This window comes from Haemaphysalis longicornis, unplaced genomic scaffold (assembly GCF_048455015.1).
Source record: "Haemaphysalis longicornis isolate Haplotype H1 unplaced genomic scaffold, Haemaphysalis longicornis Haplotype H1 scaffold_52, whole genome shotgun sequence".
In the NCBI taxonomy this organism is placed as follows: Eukaryota; Metazoa; Arthropoda; class Arachnida; order Ixodida; family Ixodidae; genus Haemaphysalis; species Haemaphysalis longicornis.
In genome coordinates, this window is record NW_027526388.1 from 1,061,943 (window position 1) to 1,080,838 (window position 18,896).

The 18,896-nt window shown below is 48.1% G+C and overlaps 1 protein-coding gene across 1 annotated transcript; it reads left to right on the forward strand.

The window, feature by feature from the left end:
• Positions 1-8,808: 8,808 nt before the first annotated feature.
• LOC144140848 (uncharacterized) lies at positions 8,809-17,627 on the forward strand. The gene is made up of 3 exons (XM_077672357.1): positions 8,809-11,460; positions 11,710-12,609; positions 17,505-17,627. Exons 1-3 carry the CDS (start codon positions 8,809-8,811, stop codon positions 17,625-17,627), a joined length of 3,675 nt encoding a protein of 1,224 aa, XP_077528483.1.
• The last annotated feature ends 1,269 nt before the right edge of the window (positions 17,628-18,896 follow it).

An 18,896-nucleotide genomic window follows, 5' to 3' on the forward strand; every position in this document is an offset into this window, starting at 1 on the left:
TTATGAAAGTCTTCATCAGCATTGGCACCACAGATAAGTTGGCAAACAAAGATGCTGTAAATATACGTGCAGCTGCAGAAAGAGCGCTGATGAATTCAAATACACGTCACCAAACTGCGCGAAGAGTAGACGATTCTACTCCGAACGGACTCGTATGTAATGCTCCTAAATAGCTAAGTCAGCGCCAATTGCTTACTCCATCTCCGTCGTTTTCTTCTTTACTGTTTGCTCACCCGTTGCGCCAAGCGCTCTTTAACACCGTGACGGTTCCTCCCTCCCGACTGGACCCTTCAGAGAAGACGCCGTTCAAACGCTACGACGCTGCTCGCTGAGGACATCTTTCCTTGCAGTTTGCTCCTAATGTTTGCCCGCTATTGCTGTTTAGTGGCATTTATATGATTTCTACTGCCGGGTTTAGCAAAGCGCACAAAGTAAGCCCATTTTAATTTTTTTTTTCGGCTAAAAAAAGTTATGTGTGAGGGGTGGATGCCGCTCCCGCATACGCATAGTGCCGTGTTTGTTTTCATGGCGGCATGCTGCAACATCTCAGGTAGTTTGCGAACAACAAAAAATGACACGTGAGCATTGCAAATTTCTATGTTATATGTGTTTCCGTTCTTTCATTTGCGTGGTTCAGTTGTGGTGGTGCGATTCGGAGACCTAACATCCTGAGGCTTGCGCATAGTTTGCGACCCTATAGTTGATTGTATTCACTGGCGTGGCACGCATGCGGGCAACGATTTGTGTTCGCCGCCAAGTGCCTTTGTTGCTAGGCGACGCCGCATAATCACGTGTCACTTTACATAGGGCTCTGTGCGATGGCGGTACACGTCCATGCTGGCTCCTGATAATCCACAGCACATGAAAAGAGAAAGCGATGTTTGATGTTACAAACTTTGCACCGCCGTGCGGAAAGTAATACCTCGATGCCAAATACTGTTTTGTGCAGCACCTTATGTTATACCTACCGCCAGACATGGTTGAAAAAGCTGTAACAACGTCGCAACACTACAACTGCGTTGTGATGATCAAAGTCGCTCATGTATGCCAGTAAAACTCGATCGCCCGTTCAAACCTCTCACCTGTTCAAGGACAACCCAAATATTGTTGCCGAGAAGTTTCGCGTCCGGAAAGCAAGTTTCACTGATTTGCTGAAAGGGCGCCTGCGGATCGCCAGCGCTTCGAGCGACTTAATCCCAGCAGTTTAATCCCAAAAGCAGGATTTGCTTCCCTTGCAGTGGGGCTTGCGAGTAGTCACATGAAAAGTAGCAGTTGTAACAGTACATGCCGACTGTACCCATACCGACCTACAAAACCAGCCAGCAACGAGAATTCACGGTTACGTCTAGCCCTGTTTCTTAGCTATGCAAACGCCAACGTGCACACATAAAACACAATGATACCATATGCACATGCTCGAGTAGTGTTCATTATTCTCTAGCATTTTTGTTCATTTAAACATGCGGAAACTTTGCTGACTTAGCTTTACGTCGAGGAGCTTTCTTTCGATGCGAAGGTCGCCTATGCATGGGCAAAAGTTTCCAGGGGAGTCTGGAATTTGTATAAACACCCAAATGGCGCCATTCTGTGCGTGGAAGTGCCGTCTTTCTTGCGGCAAAGAATAATGATCTTACGCGAAGGGAACACTAATTGAAGGCAACAGTTTCAACGGCGCTGATGCGTTTTCGCCATAACTGGAACGTCACGTTTGTAGAAGCTCCGGCGAGGTGGCTTACAAGCCCAACAGGTGGCAGAGTTAACTATGGCAGTCGTCTTAGGTGAATGCTTGTGGTGATAACGACAGATATATGAGGGATATATTTTTTTGATCCACTGCCTCCGCACCTAAGCGATCATAACCTAGTGAGTACAAATTGCCTTTACCGTGCGCCTGCTGAGCTTGCTCAGATGTACGCAGCTAATACCATCGCGTGTGGTATGTTCACTGAAAGTGCGATGCAAAAATATCGCAGGATCTTGCAGCCCAGTTTTTTCACCGAGCCTAGCCTAAGTGGAATATACCATACAATCGTTACTATGGAACAGCGCAAACTTCACGGGACGAAATGGCACACAACACGAGCGCTCGTGTAGAGTGCTTCTCTCGCCCCGTTAAGTTTCCGCTGTCCTATCATAATGAATGTATACCACCTATCTCAGTTCTGGACGTTGTTATAACCGAGATCCTCTGCATCACACTGACTGCAGCTACTTTTTGAAGAATTACTAATTTCATGCTGTTGCTAAACTGCCTCAGAAGCTGAATGCGGAGACTGCGCTGGAAATTCGAGATGCACAGAAGTTATTGTTTTTTGATGTTGTGTTTGTTGTTTGTTCACTCGTGCTATGCGTCGTAAGCCAATATGAATTAACCACGCTCCAATTGCTTCTTCCAGATTTTCCTGTTTTGATGCACTGCATGAAACAGTGCGGGCAAAGGGCTTCTTCCCGGTCATATTTTCTGTTGAAAAAAAAAGGAAACCCGCTCAATATTTCTTTTTAAGTGCGAATGCACTTTATAAGCGACCCCAAACCATCCACCGCCGGCGGCGGCGGCGGCGGCGGCGTCCGCAGTGCTCCTCTATATTTAAAAAAGAAACAGCATCCGGCGCCAGGTTTCGATCCGAGGACTTTGCGTCCGCAGCGCGACGCTCTACCGACCAAGCCACGGACGCAACGGTGATATCAGTGTTAGTGACGCGCCTTATATCTTTAACGCATTCAAACTACGTCGTCAGCGGCGTGCGTTGGCGACTCAGCGGCGTTATAGCGGCTTGATAACTGCGTGGTGTACACGTGATACTACAAACCCGATGGAAGAGATGGAAGAGAAGGCGGCGAGGCGGTGGGCTGCGGGGGCCGAGCGCAAGCGCCGCAAGCGGGCCGACAACCGTGCATTCGCACTTTCACATTCTCCCCCTCGGGGAAATGCGGGGGAATTTTTTGGTGTAATCTTCCGGTTGTATGCACGCTATCATACGTGTGGGATGCTATGGAATGGTTTGGGAAAGGCTAAGCAGCTGTGGACCGTTTTTTGTGGACAATATCTGGGTGGGTGCGCATTACGTGGACGCCGGCCGGGTGCGCGCTTTCGCCAACCTAGCCAAATAACAATTTCGGGTTAATTTATTTTATTTGAGCACTATTGATCCCACATACCGTTTCCCCAGTGTAAATCGGCAACCACTGATCCCAACGCACCGACAGAAAGAGGTAGTAACATAAATGGCAGGTAAATCAAGAGCGGAAATTCGGATTAAACGCACCGCCAGCCGGTGCACAGGCGTAGGAAAGAACTAAAGAGAACCAAACAAGCAATATAAACTCCACGCGTGGAATCGGCGTGCATAGGTCGGTAGCTATCTGTAACGCCGGTCCTGGTTCAAGCACGCAACCTACCGGGAGACGGCCTCGCATGCAGTCGCTGCTGCGCAACCATCGTATCTAGATCGGCGTACACGTGAAGCATTTCTTCAAGACCATTGCAGCCAAGTCTCGTTAATGTGAACCCCTGCGTTTTACAGCAAATACTTCCATAGTGTGAGTTATTCATATAAGAAATAAAGGTCATCAATACATAAAATTGAGGAGTAACCTTTGCAGAAAAGAATAAAGTTTATTGCGCCAAAAAGCGAGGAGATGCAGGTTTGCACTGATGCCTGCAATCTTGCTGTAGTGTCCAGAAAGCACACCACGTCAGCAACTTGAAGTGCGCATACTGAGTGTGCCTTATATGGAAGGCATGCAATAGCCATCCCCAAGCCACAAGGATCTTCACATAGATTAACGGTAGGCGTGTCTTTTTCATCGGTCGCTTCTGCCGGCGCAGAGCCTTCTTCAAATTGCTGTGACTGTTGAGCGGATCCGCCGAAAAGCTCCAGGATCTGCTCATCTCTCACAGTCTCCCAGGCGTTGCTCTTTTCCTTTATTTTCAAGACGCAAATGCTACTTCATCTTGGTTTTTTTGAACCAACTGTCGAAGAGCTAAAAGACGCGCCGCGAGTGGGATGTCATTTGTGGGATTATGCTATTGTACAGATGAGCTTAGCAGTTCAAAATTGTTCCATGCCCTCCAATTGTTCCATGCCCTCCATTTCCTCTTCAGCATTTGAAGGCACCACCCTAAGTCAACATTCTGCTGTTTGTTGTGTCCGCACAAGCGATGTTGTGCCGTACAAGTTTGCATCTCTAGTGTGCTTGAAGTGCGCCAATACTCCCTAGGTCTAAGGGCTGTATTTTCGCAGTCACCCTGGGTCGAAAGAACTTCGGGGTGGGGTATTTAATGATCGCATGAACGAAGTGGCATGATAAATTTTCAAACATCAGAAGAGTACTTTTCCACTCACCCTTCGAGAATCGGACGCAAGCTGCCGTCAACCAGAATAAGCATGAATTCAGGTAAACGTATTCCTTGCAACAGGGCAACCTGCGACAACCCACTGGACATGCTATGCCACTGAGAATTACACGTTGAAGTAAGTGCGCACAGCGCGCACAGAACAAATACACGGTCTTAGGTGCAGAGCAAAGCTGACGACGGAAAAATCTGTCCGACGTGAAAAAGAAGAAAAGGTCGATGAGTGTTGTGTAGCGAATACGCAATTCTTTGCAAGTGGCCACTCAAAAGTGCGGAGACTTTAAAAAAGCGAGGAAAGAAGTGCTAATACTTGCCTCGCAAAGGAGTGATGACAGCATGGACTTAACGTTTGGCTGTCCAATTCTATGCAAACAAGCGTTTATCCTTCTTACGTCTGGTTTCTTGGACGGAATTACAAAAGGCCTTTTTACCATCTCGAAGCCTATTCGATGAGCGAAGGCACAACACATCGCAATCGCGTACCTACATAAAGCGATGCCGACGCGACTCTTGTTAAAAACGAACATCCAACTGTCTGTTTGCTATGCGCAGGCGGCTCCTATAAGGCTGGCTCTGAGGCTGCTGGTCTAAAGATGGCGCCATTTAAAGTATCACCCCGCCGCAAAGGAGTCAAACAACGGCCTCTCTACCACGGAACTTTTCCGTTGACCTGTGGAGGGCGGGGATGACTGGCGAAAAAGAAAAAGGCAAACAACAGAGTTGGGAAGGAGGGCGGGGGATGGCAAAAAACTGTGTGATCAAACCTTATTTATTTTAGAAACCTTACATGGATATCGATGGGAGAGGTCTTTGCCTGGCAGTGGGCGTGGACATGGGGATGATGATGATGAGGTGGATGACGATTATGATGACGATGACGTGTAATCGGATATAAGCGCCAGCTGGCTGTCTCAGTATGGCACACCACGTAGATTATTCAGAGCAAGTGGTGTGGCGTTCGCACTTCCCCTTTCTGGACACTTGATCCGGTGGGAGGAGAAATTGGCACTCTTTTTTTATTACATGTTGTGCACATGCGCCACGTCCTCCGCTTTCGCTGGCCACTCTGCTGTCTGCTTCGTCTGCACTTCCCGACCATTACCAGGATGTGGCTGGGCCGCATCATGGCGTAGAGAGCTGGAGACCTGGCCTTTGCCGACGCTGCTTCGGCGTGTTTGGTAGTGACATCCTACTAGAGGGAAAAACAATGTGAATTCTTTCACACTTCCCTTATTCCGCCGTTTAAAAGCGGTGCCTCTCCTAAGCTTTCTTTTCCTAATGTCACGAGATGTGTTTTGCCGAGCCACGTCATCTTCCTACCACATCCGACGACAAGACCCCACGGCAACGCTGAGGTAAAGTTGTCCATAAAAGAAGACTGAAGAGTATAGTGGCAGTGACAATCCTAATTTTATGGCAAATCTGAGCCAATATTTATGCACATGTTTGCGCAAATGCACAGCTTGATGCTAACCAAGCTACATTATTTGAAAAATATGTTGATACTCACCCTCAAGCAGTCACAAAAGGTGCTCCTTTGTAGCCACAAAGATGCGAAGAAATTCATGAACAGTGGTATCGTATGCGTAGTGGTCGACGCAGTTAGTTTCATTATATGCTCCCGTTAAACCAGAAAAGAAAGATGTAACAATTTACAGAACGTAATTGAAAACCAAACCGTGTTTCGCCCCAGAAAAGCAACCTTAAGGAAAAAGTAGGTAGCTGTAGTTACAACAGTGGTATACATAAAAAGGAAGGGCGTAAGGAAACTCTAAAAAATTGACACTGTCGGTACAAACATACAATTGACGTCACGAGTCTCCATCAGTGCATGCCTCTCTATCTATAGTTCCAACAAGAGGGTTTGAATCTAAGTCCTTCAAGTTTTGCTGAATTAGATACTCCCAATTATTCTGCCGACGACATTGCACTGCGCAATTATCGTAGCTAAAATTTTATAGAAAATGGTGGACTGCTGTAAGCAGTTTCTGACGCCTGACAACCCACGTGTTTGGAGTACTTGACGTAATGTGGAAGTGAAATTATTTGGTAAGGTATTTTTTCCAGTTCTCACAAACTAAAATTTGCAAACCCAACAACTTTTAGGTGGCTTATCAAAGGTCCTAAGTGCAAGAAACCACTTGCAATTATTTTGATTGTTTTAATGTGCTTTGCCTTCGTTTTGACATTTCGCTTTAGGTTCTTTATTGCGGCGCACACACAAATGCGATCCAGCTTGTCAACCAAGTTGGCACGATTCCCCGCAACGTATTGAAATAGCGCGAAAGATGCCAGAGAAAAAGAAGTATGTCTAAGGAAATCCGCCACACCCATTTGCACGTACGCGTTTTGACTTTTGATCCGTTACGGGTTCCTGTATTCCACTTTTCTACCCCAACGTCATAAAGCAAACATGCAACACACGCATCCATTATTTATTAATCGGTAAGGCAGAAAGCGCCAACAATTCAAAGTGGTGTATTTGTGAACTCTTCTGAATTATCGCCGCAATGCTTTTTTACTGCAGGCTGTTTGTCCAAGTCAGATAAACCTCTCACTTACTCCCAAATGGCTGTAATATATCTATTTATATTCCTTATAGCTCCACTAACTAGGATACTTTTATCTGAACCACCCGTCTTCAGAATTACAACCCACTTAGAGAGAACTGGTTTTTTTTGAGACCTCATGTTGGTCATCGTTCTCGCAGGGGGCAAAAAATATGCATTTTCTTTGAAATGTCCGTGTTTTTACTACACTTTGTTTTAGGCGATCAGGCTTTATTATGTCCCCGATAATCAAGTTGAATAATAGTTCACTGCGTAACCTGGCTAATTTCTTCAGGAGGTTCTTCGTTGAACAACTGCCTGCCGTATATTCTACTTAAAAATACAGCTTGGCGTACTATTAGCAATAATATTAGCAATAGCAATAATAATTAGCAATAATAATTAGCAACCCTTGTAATATTAGCAAATACGTACCCTTCCAATAAACTTTATTCAATGTCACTTTCGTGTATGACCTATTTCGTGGGCTGTTTTCGGCAAACAACCCTTTAAAAAAATGTGTTCTTGGCTCAATTTTACTTATACTATAAAGCTGTGGCATTCCTCAAAACTTTTACATTACTCTACAGCGACAAAGGGCCTCCTTTAGATTTTTTTTATGTTCCAGGGGGTGTTCTGTACAGCTATTTGTAGATTCGGCCTGCAATCACGAAAAATGCAGCATTGTTCCGAAAGTTCCAAGGAATCAACGATTTCGCTTAAAATCCTGAAACATGCGGCACGCCATTTACATTTGCTTACAGTTCACAAAAATGCTGATATTGTTTTTTAAAGACTAGAGTCTCCTCAATTTCAGTTTCTTACAACTAGACCTAATTCCGTTTTGTTAAGTAACAACTTTGCGTTTTTACATATACATGTACGCAGCTCTGTGTACATGTAGCGAATGCGTTTTCGCAATTTGTCACAACAGTGACGTTTCTCATGATTTGGGGCGTTTGTACATGACTTTTTAAGTGTATTTACCGAGCTTCCAAAAGTTCTGACAATATCCCGTCAGACATACAGCGATGTTATTCTGATAAATACTGGACTACACTTTATCTATCCCCCTTTAACTCTGCCTGCTTGCAGATACTCTTATGCAAATGAGCACAGTGCTCACGCGAGAGCTCTGAGGTGCTGCACGTTAGGGTGCATAAACTAAAGCCACAAAGTTGGATAACTGTGAGGATTGGCCATCCTTGCTGGAAAAAAGTGGACCACGCGCTGGCGCACGAAGACGTGAAGAAGGAAGAAGAGGGCTGGAGGTGGAACGCGGTTCGGGCGGCAGCGGAGACTCGGAGCTGACGAGCGGGCAAGGACCGGGGCGGACCCGCAGTTCCTGTGATCCCGTTCGAGTAGTTCGAGGCGTGTGAGTCGGGGCCCGCCAACCCGTGTGGGACCCGCAGACGACCGGGGCGTGAACGTGCGACTGGCCGAGGCTCGGGATCACGGCCCAGTGCGGAACCAGCGCTGCACCCGCCACGTAGGACGTGGTGCATCTTCTTCCGTCTCGCTCGGGCAGAGCTGGCGAGAGACGGCCAGCGCTCGACCGTGTCTCGGACCGGCGACGACCCGCCATCGATGTCGCCGAACATCCACCGTCGCGGCGGCTGTGAGAACATTTTTTTTCCCGCTCTATTGAACGCTGGTTAGGGGTATCGGACTAGTGTCTTGTTGCTGTTGTGCTTCGCAATTATACCGCTTTTCCGCTGTCTCGTTTTCTGGTGGCGCTGTTATTATAATTTCTTTTCTCTTACCCTCTCGAGTACCGTTCTTACGCGTCGTACACCCACAAGGCCAAACGAGTCCATCACAATCTGGCGTCCGCGACAGGACTTTGCTCTTAATTCCACCTTAAAGAGCCTTGCCTTGTTACCGTGTGTGTGACGGACAAAAATGGAGCTCGAGAAGTTGGTGAGCCTAGGGGAGAAATTTGGCCTCTCCGGTACTGAGTTAAAAGAATTTGTTGACAGAGAGAGTGCCAGACTCAGGGAAGAACGCGCAGCGGAACGGGAAGCGAATCGCGAAGCGGCAGCTCGCTTAGAAATGGAGCGGTCGGTTCTTGAACTCCAGTTACAAGTACGACAGCAGCAGCCCAACGCTAGCGCAGAGTCAGGCACGTCTGCAGCTACAAGCGTCGCCCGTGGTTACGACAGCCCCCACAAGCTGATCCCGACATCCAATGAAGAGCGCGATGAACTTGACGCTTACATCCAGCGTTTCGAACGCATCGCGACGAGCCAGAATGGGCCGCAGGACAAGTGGGCGTTTTCATTGAACCTGTGCCTCACTGGTGAAGCTTTGAGTGTCGTCGGACGCATGGCTGCAGATGATGCGCTGAATTATGCTAAGCTGAAGCAGACCCTGCTTCAGCGATTTCGCTACACTGAAGAGGGGTACCGCACCAAGTTTCGTGGAGCCAAACCAGAGAACTCTGAGACAGGCCGCCAATTCGCTGGTCGCTTGTTAGGCGATTTTGATAACTGGCAGGAACTGGCTAAGACCACCAGAACCTACGAAGCTCTCCGTGACAAAATAGTCTCGGAGCAGTTTCTAAGCAAGTGTCATGATAAGCTGGTCATTTTCTTGAAGGAAAGGGGCTGTCAAACGTTAGACCAGTTAGCCGAGAATGCTGACAACTACCTCGAGGCCCAAGGTCTTACAAACCTAGGGAAACACCGAGAGGAGAAAGAGTCTGGCAAGCCACCATTGCCTCCAAGAATGCTTGACCTCCAGGATGTCGAAGGAAAGCCACACTGCTTCCTTTGTAACAAGCGAGGGCACAAGCCAGCCGACTGTTGGTCGAAGACCAGGGCTTCCACCAGCCAAAAAACTGTTTCCTGTTTTAAGTGCCGCAAGACCGGACACAAAGCGGAAACGTGCCCTAACGTAGACTCTGCGAACAAAGCGTCATGTTCGCTGAGCCGTCCAACGGAGTGTCGCTATGGTAATGAGGACAAGCTGGCAACCCTTTATGAACAAAGGAACTTGGCCCTCAGCCACAAAACCTCCCAGGCTTCCAAGGATCGGATGCCTACCGCTAACGGTTGGCTGGAAGGAAGGCGAGTAACCGTGTTACGCGACTCCGGCTGTAACACTGTAATCGTGAACCGTTCTTTGGTTCCCGATTCGAAACTTACAGGAGGAATGAGCACTGTGCACCTTCTTGACCGCACTGCTCTGTGCCTACCTGAAGCCGAAGTGTATGTTGACTGCCCATTCTTCACAGGCCACGTGACAGCGACCTGTATGGACAACCCTCTTTACGAGGTGATATTGGGAAATGTCGCTGGCGTTCGTGATGCCGCTGCGCCGGACGTCAACTGGAAGGGGCAGCAACACACTTCCGTCTCTCCGAAAAGACATCCCTCTTCCAAGCGGAAGTCGAAGTCCAACAAGGTGAACGACAGTTCACTTAGGCCAAGCCAATTTGCGCCACCACCATCCGTCAAGGAGAAGGAGGAATGCGCAAGTGCGGCGAAACGCGTGCACCAGCTACCTGTAGCTTCCATCAGCCCACTCAACATAAGCCCAACGGAGCTCGCTTCGATGCAGAAAGAAGACCGCACGCTTCAGTCCTGCTTCGACTCGGTTGGCAGGAAAATTACCGTGAAGACAGCAGAAACGGTCTTCGTCCTCGTGCACGGAATTCTTTTCCGCCGATGTCGGCTCCCATCGAAGAAGGAGATGGAACAACTAGTCGTTCCTAGCGGTCTCCGGGACTTTGTTCTAAAAATGGCCCATGAAGGGGTTCTCTCCGGCCACCAAGGCATCAAAAGGACAACGGATAGGGTGCTGGAGGAGTTTTATTGGCCAGGCGTGCGATCCGATACCACGCGCTTTGTAAGATCATGTGATGTGTGCCAGAGAACGGTACCGAAACATCTGGCGGGGCGCGTACCTCTTGGAAGTATGCCAGTCATCGAGACCCCGTTTCAGCGAGTGGCGATCGATATTATCGGTCCTCTCTCCCCAACCTCCCAGAAGGGGAATCGGTACGTCCTCACAATGGTAAACTTTGCAACACGTTATCCAGACGCAGTTGCCCTACCGAGTATCGAGACGGAGAAGGTTGCCGAAGGGTTGATGGAAATGTTTTCCCGCGTTGGTTTTCCACGAGAAATTGTTAGCGACCGTGGAAAGTCATTTACATCAGGCCTGATGAAGGAGCTGAGCAGGCTCCTCTCGTTTGCACAGTTGCCCACGACACCATATCATCCCATGGCCAACGGGCTTGTCGAGCGGTTCAACGGCACGTTGAAGCAAATGGTTCGCCGCATGTGCCAGGAGAGCCCTAAAAACTGGGATAGGTACCTGGCGCCGCTACTATTCGCTTACCGCGAAGTGCCTCAAGCCAGCCTGGGTTTCTCGCCCTTCGACCTGATCTATGGCCGCTACGTCAGGGGTCCTATGGCCATCTTGAAGGAGTTATGGACAGGAGAAGGAATCGACCAGGACACGAAGACATCGTACGGTTACGTTGTCGATCTGAGAAGGCGCCTGGAAGACACCTGTCGCATTGCACACGAACAGCTTAGCAAAGCCAAGGTAGTGCAGAAACGCTACTACGACAGAAGGGCGAAAAGGCGCCAACTCAGCCCTGGAGACCAAGTATTGCTTCTTCTCCCGTCCGACACGAACAAGCTCATCCTGACATGGAAGGGGCCCTTCACTGTGCTTGAAAGAAAAAATGATGTCGACTACGTCATCGACTTGGGAACGCGAACCACCTTGTTCCACATAAACATGTTGAAGAAGTATGAACCCCGGATTGCAGCTGCACAAACACGCCAACAGGCTTCTGTCGCACTCGAGGCTGAGGACGCGGAAGAACCGCCGTGTCTGCATGTAGACCAGCAAGAAACGTTTCACGACGTTGCGGTTTCTCCGGACTTAAGCAAAGAACAAGGAGAACAAGTTACTGGCCTCCTAGAGACGCACAAAATGATTTTCTCTGATGTCCCAGGCAGGACCGATCTGGTCCAGTGCAAGTTGCGTCTCATGTCGGACACACCGATCCAGGGGCGCCAGTACCCAATCCCTTTCGCCATTCAGGAACCGGTGAACAAAGAGGTGCAGCAGATGCTACAGCTAGGTGTCATCGAGCCTTCGGAGTCCCCTTATCAGTCCCCCATCTTGGCGGTGAAAAAAAGGGATGGCACCATAAGGCTTTGTGTCGACTTCCGTCAGCTGAATTCGATCCTCGTCTATGACAATGAGCCCATCCCAAGAGTTGACATGATGTTCGCAAAACTAGGCAAATGCAGATACTTTTCTAAATTTGATTTTACGAAAGGTTATTGGCAGGTGCCTATGGACGAGGAGTCAAAACCAATGACAGCGTTTTCTTGCGCCTCTGGCCTGTACCAATTTCGGTTTATGCCCTTTGGCATTAAGACGGCACCTGCAGTATTCACACGGCTAATGCGAAAACTAGTCGACGGCCTCCCAAACGTCTACCATTACTTTGATGACGTGCTCATCGCGACAGAAACGTGGCTGGAGCATCTAGACATTCTTCAGGCATTCTTCCGACGTGTCGGACAAGCCGGCCTGACCATTCGACCGAAAAAAAGCGAGATCGGGTACTCTTCGGTCAAGTTCCTGGGTCACATGGTTGGTCATGGTCTCCTACGGCCCCAGGTAGAGACGCTTGAAAAAATTCAGGCTGCCCAACGCCCCAAGACGAAGAAACAGGTGCGCTCTTTCCTAGGCCTGACTGGGTACTACAGAGATTTTGTACCTCGATATGCCGAAGTGTGTCATCCATTGACGCAGCTTACAAAAAAGAGAGCACCGAATCAAGTCGCTTGGAGTGACGCCGAGGAAGCGGCATTCAACCCCCTGAAGCAAATGCTTTCAAAGGAGCCCATTCTCAAAGCTCCTGATTTTTCCGAACCATTCATCCTTCGGACCGACGCTTCCTCGACCAGCATTGTCGCCGTACTCCTGCAGAAGCATGACGGAATTGCGCATCCTGTTGCGTATGCCAGCCGACGTCTCCTACCTCGTGAGGCTGCCTACTCCACGATAGAAAGAGAAGGACTTGCCCTCAAATGGGCCGTGAAGAAGTTTCACGTCTATTTATTTGGGAAACCTTTCATACTGCAAAGTGACCACCCGCCCCTAGCTTATATAAACTCGGCAAAGCACATCAACACTCGTGTGTTACGGTGGAGCCTGGCTCTTATGGAATACGATTTTGTGGTGGAATACATCAAGGGTAGGGAGAACATTGGAGCCGAATATATGAGTCGACTGTCCGCACCCTAACTGTATTCATTTACCTTTCCTTGTTTTTTTTCCCCACCGCTGCAATGAATTTTTCACTTGTTTTGGCTAGTGATGTGTGGTTGTTTAATATTTATCTCTGCCTTCGCTTTATCAACGGGTGTGTGTTTTTTTTATACCCGTTAATTTGAACTATCCTCGCGCTTGTGTGTGTGCGCGCTGTCAAAGACATTGAACGCTCCGCATCAAGGCCCACGGACAACCTCCGAAAAGCCTGAGCAGGTTGTTTGAGCGCAACAACCTCTTGAAGTGGGGGGTGATTGTGAGGATTGGCCATCATTGCTGGAAAAAGTGGACCACGCGCTGGCGCACGAAGACGTGAAGAAGGAAGAAGAGGGCTGGAGCTGGAACGCGGTTCGGGCGGCAGCGGAGACTCGGAGCTGACGAGCGGGCAAGGACCGGGGCGGACTCGCAGTTCCTGTGATCCCGTTCGAGTAGTTCGAGGCGTGTGAGTCGGGGCCCGCCAACCCGTGTGGGACCCGCAGACGACCGGGGCGTGAACGTGCGACTGGCCGAGGCTCGGGATCACGGCCCAGTGCGGAACCAGCGCTGCACCCGCCACGTAGGACGTGGTGCATCTTCTTCCGTCTCGCTCGGGCAGAGCTGGGGACAGACGGCCAGCGCTCGACCGTGTCTCGGACCGGCGACGACCCGCCATCGACGTCGCCGAACATCCACCGTCGCGGCGGCTGTGAGAACATTTTTTTTCCCGCTCTATTGAACGCTGGTTAGGGGTATCGGACTAGTGTCTTGTTGCTGTTGTGCTTCGCAATTGTACCGCTTTTCCGCTGTCTCGTTTTCTGATGGCGCTGTTAATATACTTTCTTTTCTCTTACCCTCTCGAGTACCGCTATTACACGTCGTACACCCACAAGGCCAAACGAGTCCATCACCATAACAAATTTTTGTGCGGAATTCCAACCCATTCTGTAAGTCCCCGCGGTGGCACAAGCTCGTGCGTAATGAATTTTTTTAGTATAAACTGAAAGGCACTAGCGTGTGAAAACGATGACTTGGAGGCTTTGAAGACAGCGAAATTCTAGCATGGAACGTCGTGCGCCAACCAGTTTACCTTTTGAATGCTGGTGGGACAGTAGCATTTAGAGATAAAGTGGGGCCGAGGAGAATGTATCATAGTTCATCGGTATCGTATGCATCATACGGTCCTGTCGTACAGATACTGCTGAAGTCCAGCTGACACGTATGTGAAGAACGTTGCGTCTCGTGTGAACTGTGAGCATATGCATGTAAAACGCAAGATGCGCGAAGAAACTGTAGATGCGCTGGCGGCAGACGCAAACCACATCACCAGGGAGTCCAAGCGCTAAAGAAATCTGCTCTTCATCTATAGTCATTGAGAACAAAAATAAGGATTCACGGATTATCAGGGGACTTAGTGCACGTGCAAGCGTGTACATGTGAGATGTTTGGCATGTCGCACGAGCGTAGGCTTCTAATACTACATAGTCGGTCCAACAGCTGCAGATTCTGGCCCAAGCTCAAAAAGAATATCTCTCTGCCGGAGTGGGAAGAAAGACAGCTGAGACGAGAATGTAAGCGCAGGTGATTGGTGGGATAGTCTGTTGAGGAAGAATGTTATCGTGACGTCGAAAATTTCCGCCGGTATAACCGTACAACGCTGCGGACGAAACTAAGACGAAGACTCCTGTACAGTGGCTTAACGGGAAACTGATCATGATAGGGAAATACTATCAAGCCAAGCACCATAGTTCACTTCATTACTGATTCGTTATGACTGCTAAGGCTCATAGCGATGCTGTCGCGTCACGTTTAAGATGTGCAGTGGACACAAATCCTTCAATGCTCGGCGATCCGCTCGCACAAGGTGGAAGGTATCGGATACTATTGATTCTTGGTCACCAGCTATAAAAGTCGTCGTCATGCGTTGCTCTGGGCATGTGGCTAATGTTATGTTTTATGTTATCAGGCTTTTACGAGATTGCGCAGACATACATTGTCTCTAATTAAACTTGAGAACTTCTTTGCTGCTGGGTACTCTTGGTCATCCTAGCATTCCTCAATCCAGACCTTGACGCACTTGGCAATGTGTGGACCCTTCATGATGATTCTTCAGAGAGTGTTATATCATGAAACGTACGCCTACCGGTTACGTACCAGAAGTAAGTAACGGCTGTGCAATGCGAACAGATGCTTGGTCGAGTCATGTTAATGTCCTTTATGCTGTGGAGACTCACTTTCACGTAGGACGTTGACAATTCCGGACTGTCCTGGTGATAAGAGGCACTGAAGATTGCGGAGTCCCCCATACTGGAGGGCACAAAATAAAAATATTCGTTTCTGCTGCGGGCCGCCATGTCTCGGTGAATGTCGTCATCCAAGCCGGGTTGCAGTTTTCTCTTTTCGTTAATCCTGGGCTGCCAGGAGATCAGCCGCATCTCGTTAGCAGCAATTAGGCTTTTTGAAGGCCGGCTTAATTATGCGATCAATGTCACGAAGTGGGAAGTACTGAATAACAGGGTAATGAGTGACACACTGCCGGCATTAGAGCCACAAATAACGATAGATATCCCCGAAAACACTTCGACGGTGGTAGGGTGTTCTAAAAAAATTGTAAAATAGGTGACTGAAAAAATGTTATTGTTACTCTCTTCAGTGCTTGGGTTCTCAAAAGATACAAAGAAAAATGGGGGTATTACAGTCAAGAACTGATACCTGCAGCCCAGTTTACGTGAAGCTTTGCGCTCACGAGAGAATGCTCATGATGTTCGCTTGTTTGCTGCTAATAAGGGGAGTCGCATTGCTCACTTTGTTGAAAGGCCAGGTTGGACAACTCAAACACTACCTCGGATATTGCCGTTCGCAGTAACGTGTAAGGCAAACTATTTGCGCATTTTTTAACATTTGGGTGCGATCGTTAGGAGATAGCACTGCGTCAGTGGTGATTTCATAGTTAATGTCATTCATGTCTGCAATAGGGTACTGGGTATGAGTGAAATGTACCGGACTCTTCCACCAAAATATGTCATGAATGCCACTTGGGATTGCGAAACCCGCGTGCTAAAAAGGAGGTTCAATATTTATGCCCACAGTTTATTAGCTGCACCACAGATTCTCTGGCGGAAAGCGCTCCAACGAGCGTTCTGCTATTCTCAGCTACTTTGCTGCTAAAGATGGTGGTGTCGGTATGCAAAATGTAACATATTAACACTAAACGGGACATGAGAATCTATGTTGTCCTTACAACAACGGCTGACACAGAGAGCAAAAATAAGTTTGAAGTTTTTTTTAATGAAAGATCCAATGTCCTTTAATTAACACATTTCCGAAACACAGTGGCAGGGTAAAAAAGCTGTTCATTAAAAGATGTATACACCGCAGGTGAAACACGAAGGCTTTAATATTTTCACGCCCCATATCGCACATTGAGGTTCACTTCTTCCAAAATAACGATCGTTTTGTTTGTTGTTAATAACTTATACAATCGTAATGCTTCTCAGGAAAGAACATGCTATATCCTATTAAACATTAAAGACCGGACTTCCCGTGGTTCCAGGCATAACAAATATCCAAAAGCTGGAAAAATGCAATGCTCGAAACGCTACAATTTCGAAGACCCTTCAGCCAACGTTCAAAAAGAATTCCTTATAAGTCAGCACTGGTAACCGTGTGAGTAATTCTCCTCCTAGATATTCTAGTATCCCGCACCGACAGAAGGAGAACATTACTGTAAGCGCATTGTACAAACAAGCTACTTCAAGATTAAACTTATGTTATTAAGTGTTTTTGTTGCCCTCACTGATGAAAAGTCAATATCAAAAAACGGAATCTGCAGCCGAAATAAAGGGAGCTGGTATAAATGTAATCTATCTGTTGGTGTAGTTTTACAGCGCCGGAATACTGCATTAACTCGTGTAAGGGCGCGCTGTTTTTTTTAAATTCCCGGTAGTAACTTGCCGGTTTGGGGACCATTCACGAATATTGTATTCACGGTGTTTATTTCGGTCGCATCTTACTCATCGTCATCATCACTGTGCGTCGCTCCGTTACTCTGGAGCACCCTCAACAAACCGGAGGTCGTCCTCAGCGCCATCCAATTTATTAATCGCGGTCACCGTGAAGCTTTTCAATACGCTGTCGAAAGATACCGAGTTCCATGCACGTGCACTTCATTGGGAAGCTGTTAAGTAACCAGGAGTACCCTCTTCAGACTTCCTGGTGGCTTTTTATCCTGGGTCGCACTTGCCATCCAAGCCATATAATTAACCCACACCTGCTTTACGTAGGTCAGAAGCTAATTCTAGAGCTCTGGTTATTTCAAGGCTTGCCACGAAAAGCGCCTCAAGTGCTGCTTCGCTTGCCAAGAGCTTCTTCTGGTTGAACCGACTCAGCACACACTTGCCGACATAGAAGGCGCGGCCTGCTACGTGCTTGGCATGTTCTAGGGCATGTGTCTATGTTGCACGACTTTCAGCTTGAAGGCGGAAAGCCGTGAACACACACACACGCACACATACACACGCACACGCACACGAGCACACGAGCACACGAGCACACGAACACACACACACACGAGCACACGCACACGCACACCCATACATGCGCGCGCACACGCACACACACACACACGCACACACCAACACACACACGCACACATACACAGACACACACACGCGCGTACAGACATACGCGCGCGCACAAACACACACACATGCACATACACAGATACACAGACACGCACACACACAAACGCACACGCACACCCAGACGCATACAAACACACAGGCACACACACTCCCACACCCACACACACACGCACACACACGCCCGCCCTCACGCATTCGCATTCACGCAAGCAGGGACGCACGCATACGCACTCACGCACGCAGTCCCATGAAGTAGGCCTCACCAACAAGACGAGGCGATGAACAAGCAACAAGCTAGCAGCCACGCCACGCAAGAACTGACAATTGCAATGGCGGTGCACAAACATGACGGAAGCAGCCAAGGTAGGCGTACGCTGTGACGCTTCCTCAAAAGAGGAAGAGAGAAGTAGTGGCGTCGCAGGGCAGGCACAATGCTCTTATCTCTGGAGTTTTCAATTCAATTCAAAGAATTTATTTTGCGTACTTTACAAAGAAATCATTGGTGTAAAAACATTTGGACCCTTACCAAGGCAGCTAGTAGTTGGGCCATGCATTACGTTTCTCCGCAATTACCGACACCGGTTACAGGACAAAAACTAATGGTGTAGCATTGACCGTAATATACGTGACCAACAAAAGGTTTAAACGAATTTGTTCCCCGCTAAATCTACAGAATGTATGGCAATTACGAAAAACGCATTGAAATGTTCAGGCTGATTTATGTACAGGTGATGAATTACACACTCAACAAAAGGAAGGGATTCAATATCTCCGACAAGCTTTTTTAGTACAAGACGCAAAATAGTAATCTACTTTACAATGATGGGGAGGATGCTCCACACTTTTGTTCTAATGTAGTTTATTGTGCGTTTACCACATCAATTGTTGACAGGTTTCTCTTAGGGGGGCCACGACTCATTTGAGAGAAGGTTATTATTTTTATATTTCATGGGTAATACACGTGGTTTTGTAGTTTTAGGCGACAAAAAACGACACAATATTTGGCTTTTTAATATTGGGGCAGAGTGCTCTGTGCGAATGAAAAAAGGGATAGTTCTCGCAGCTCTT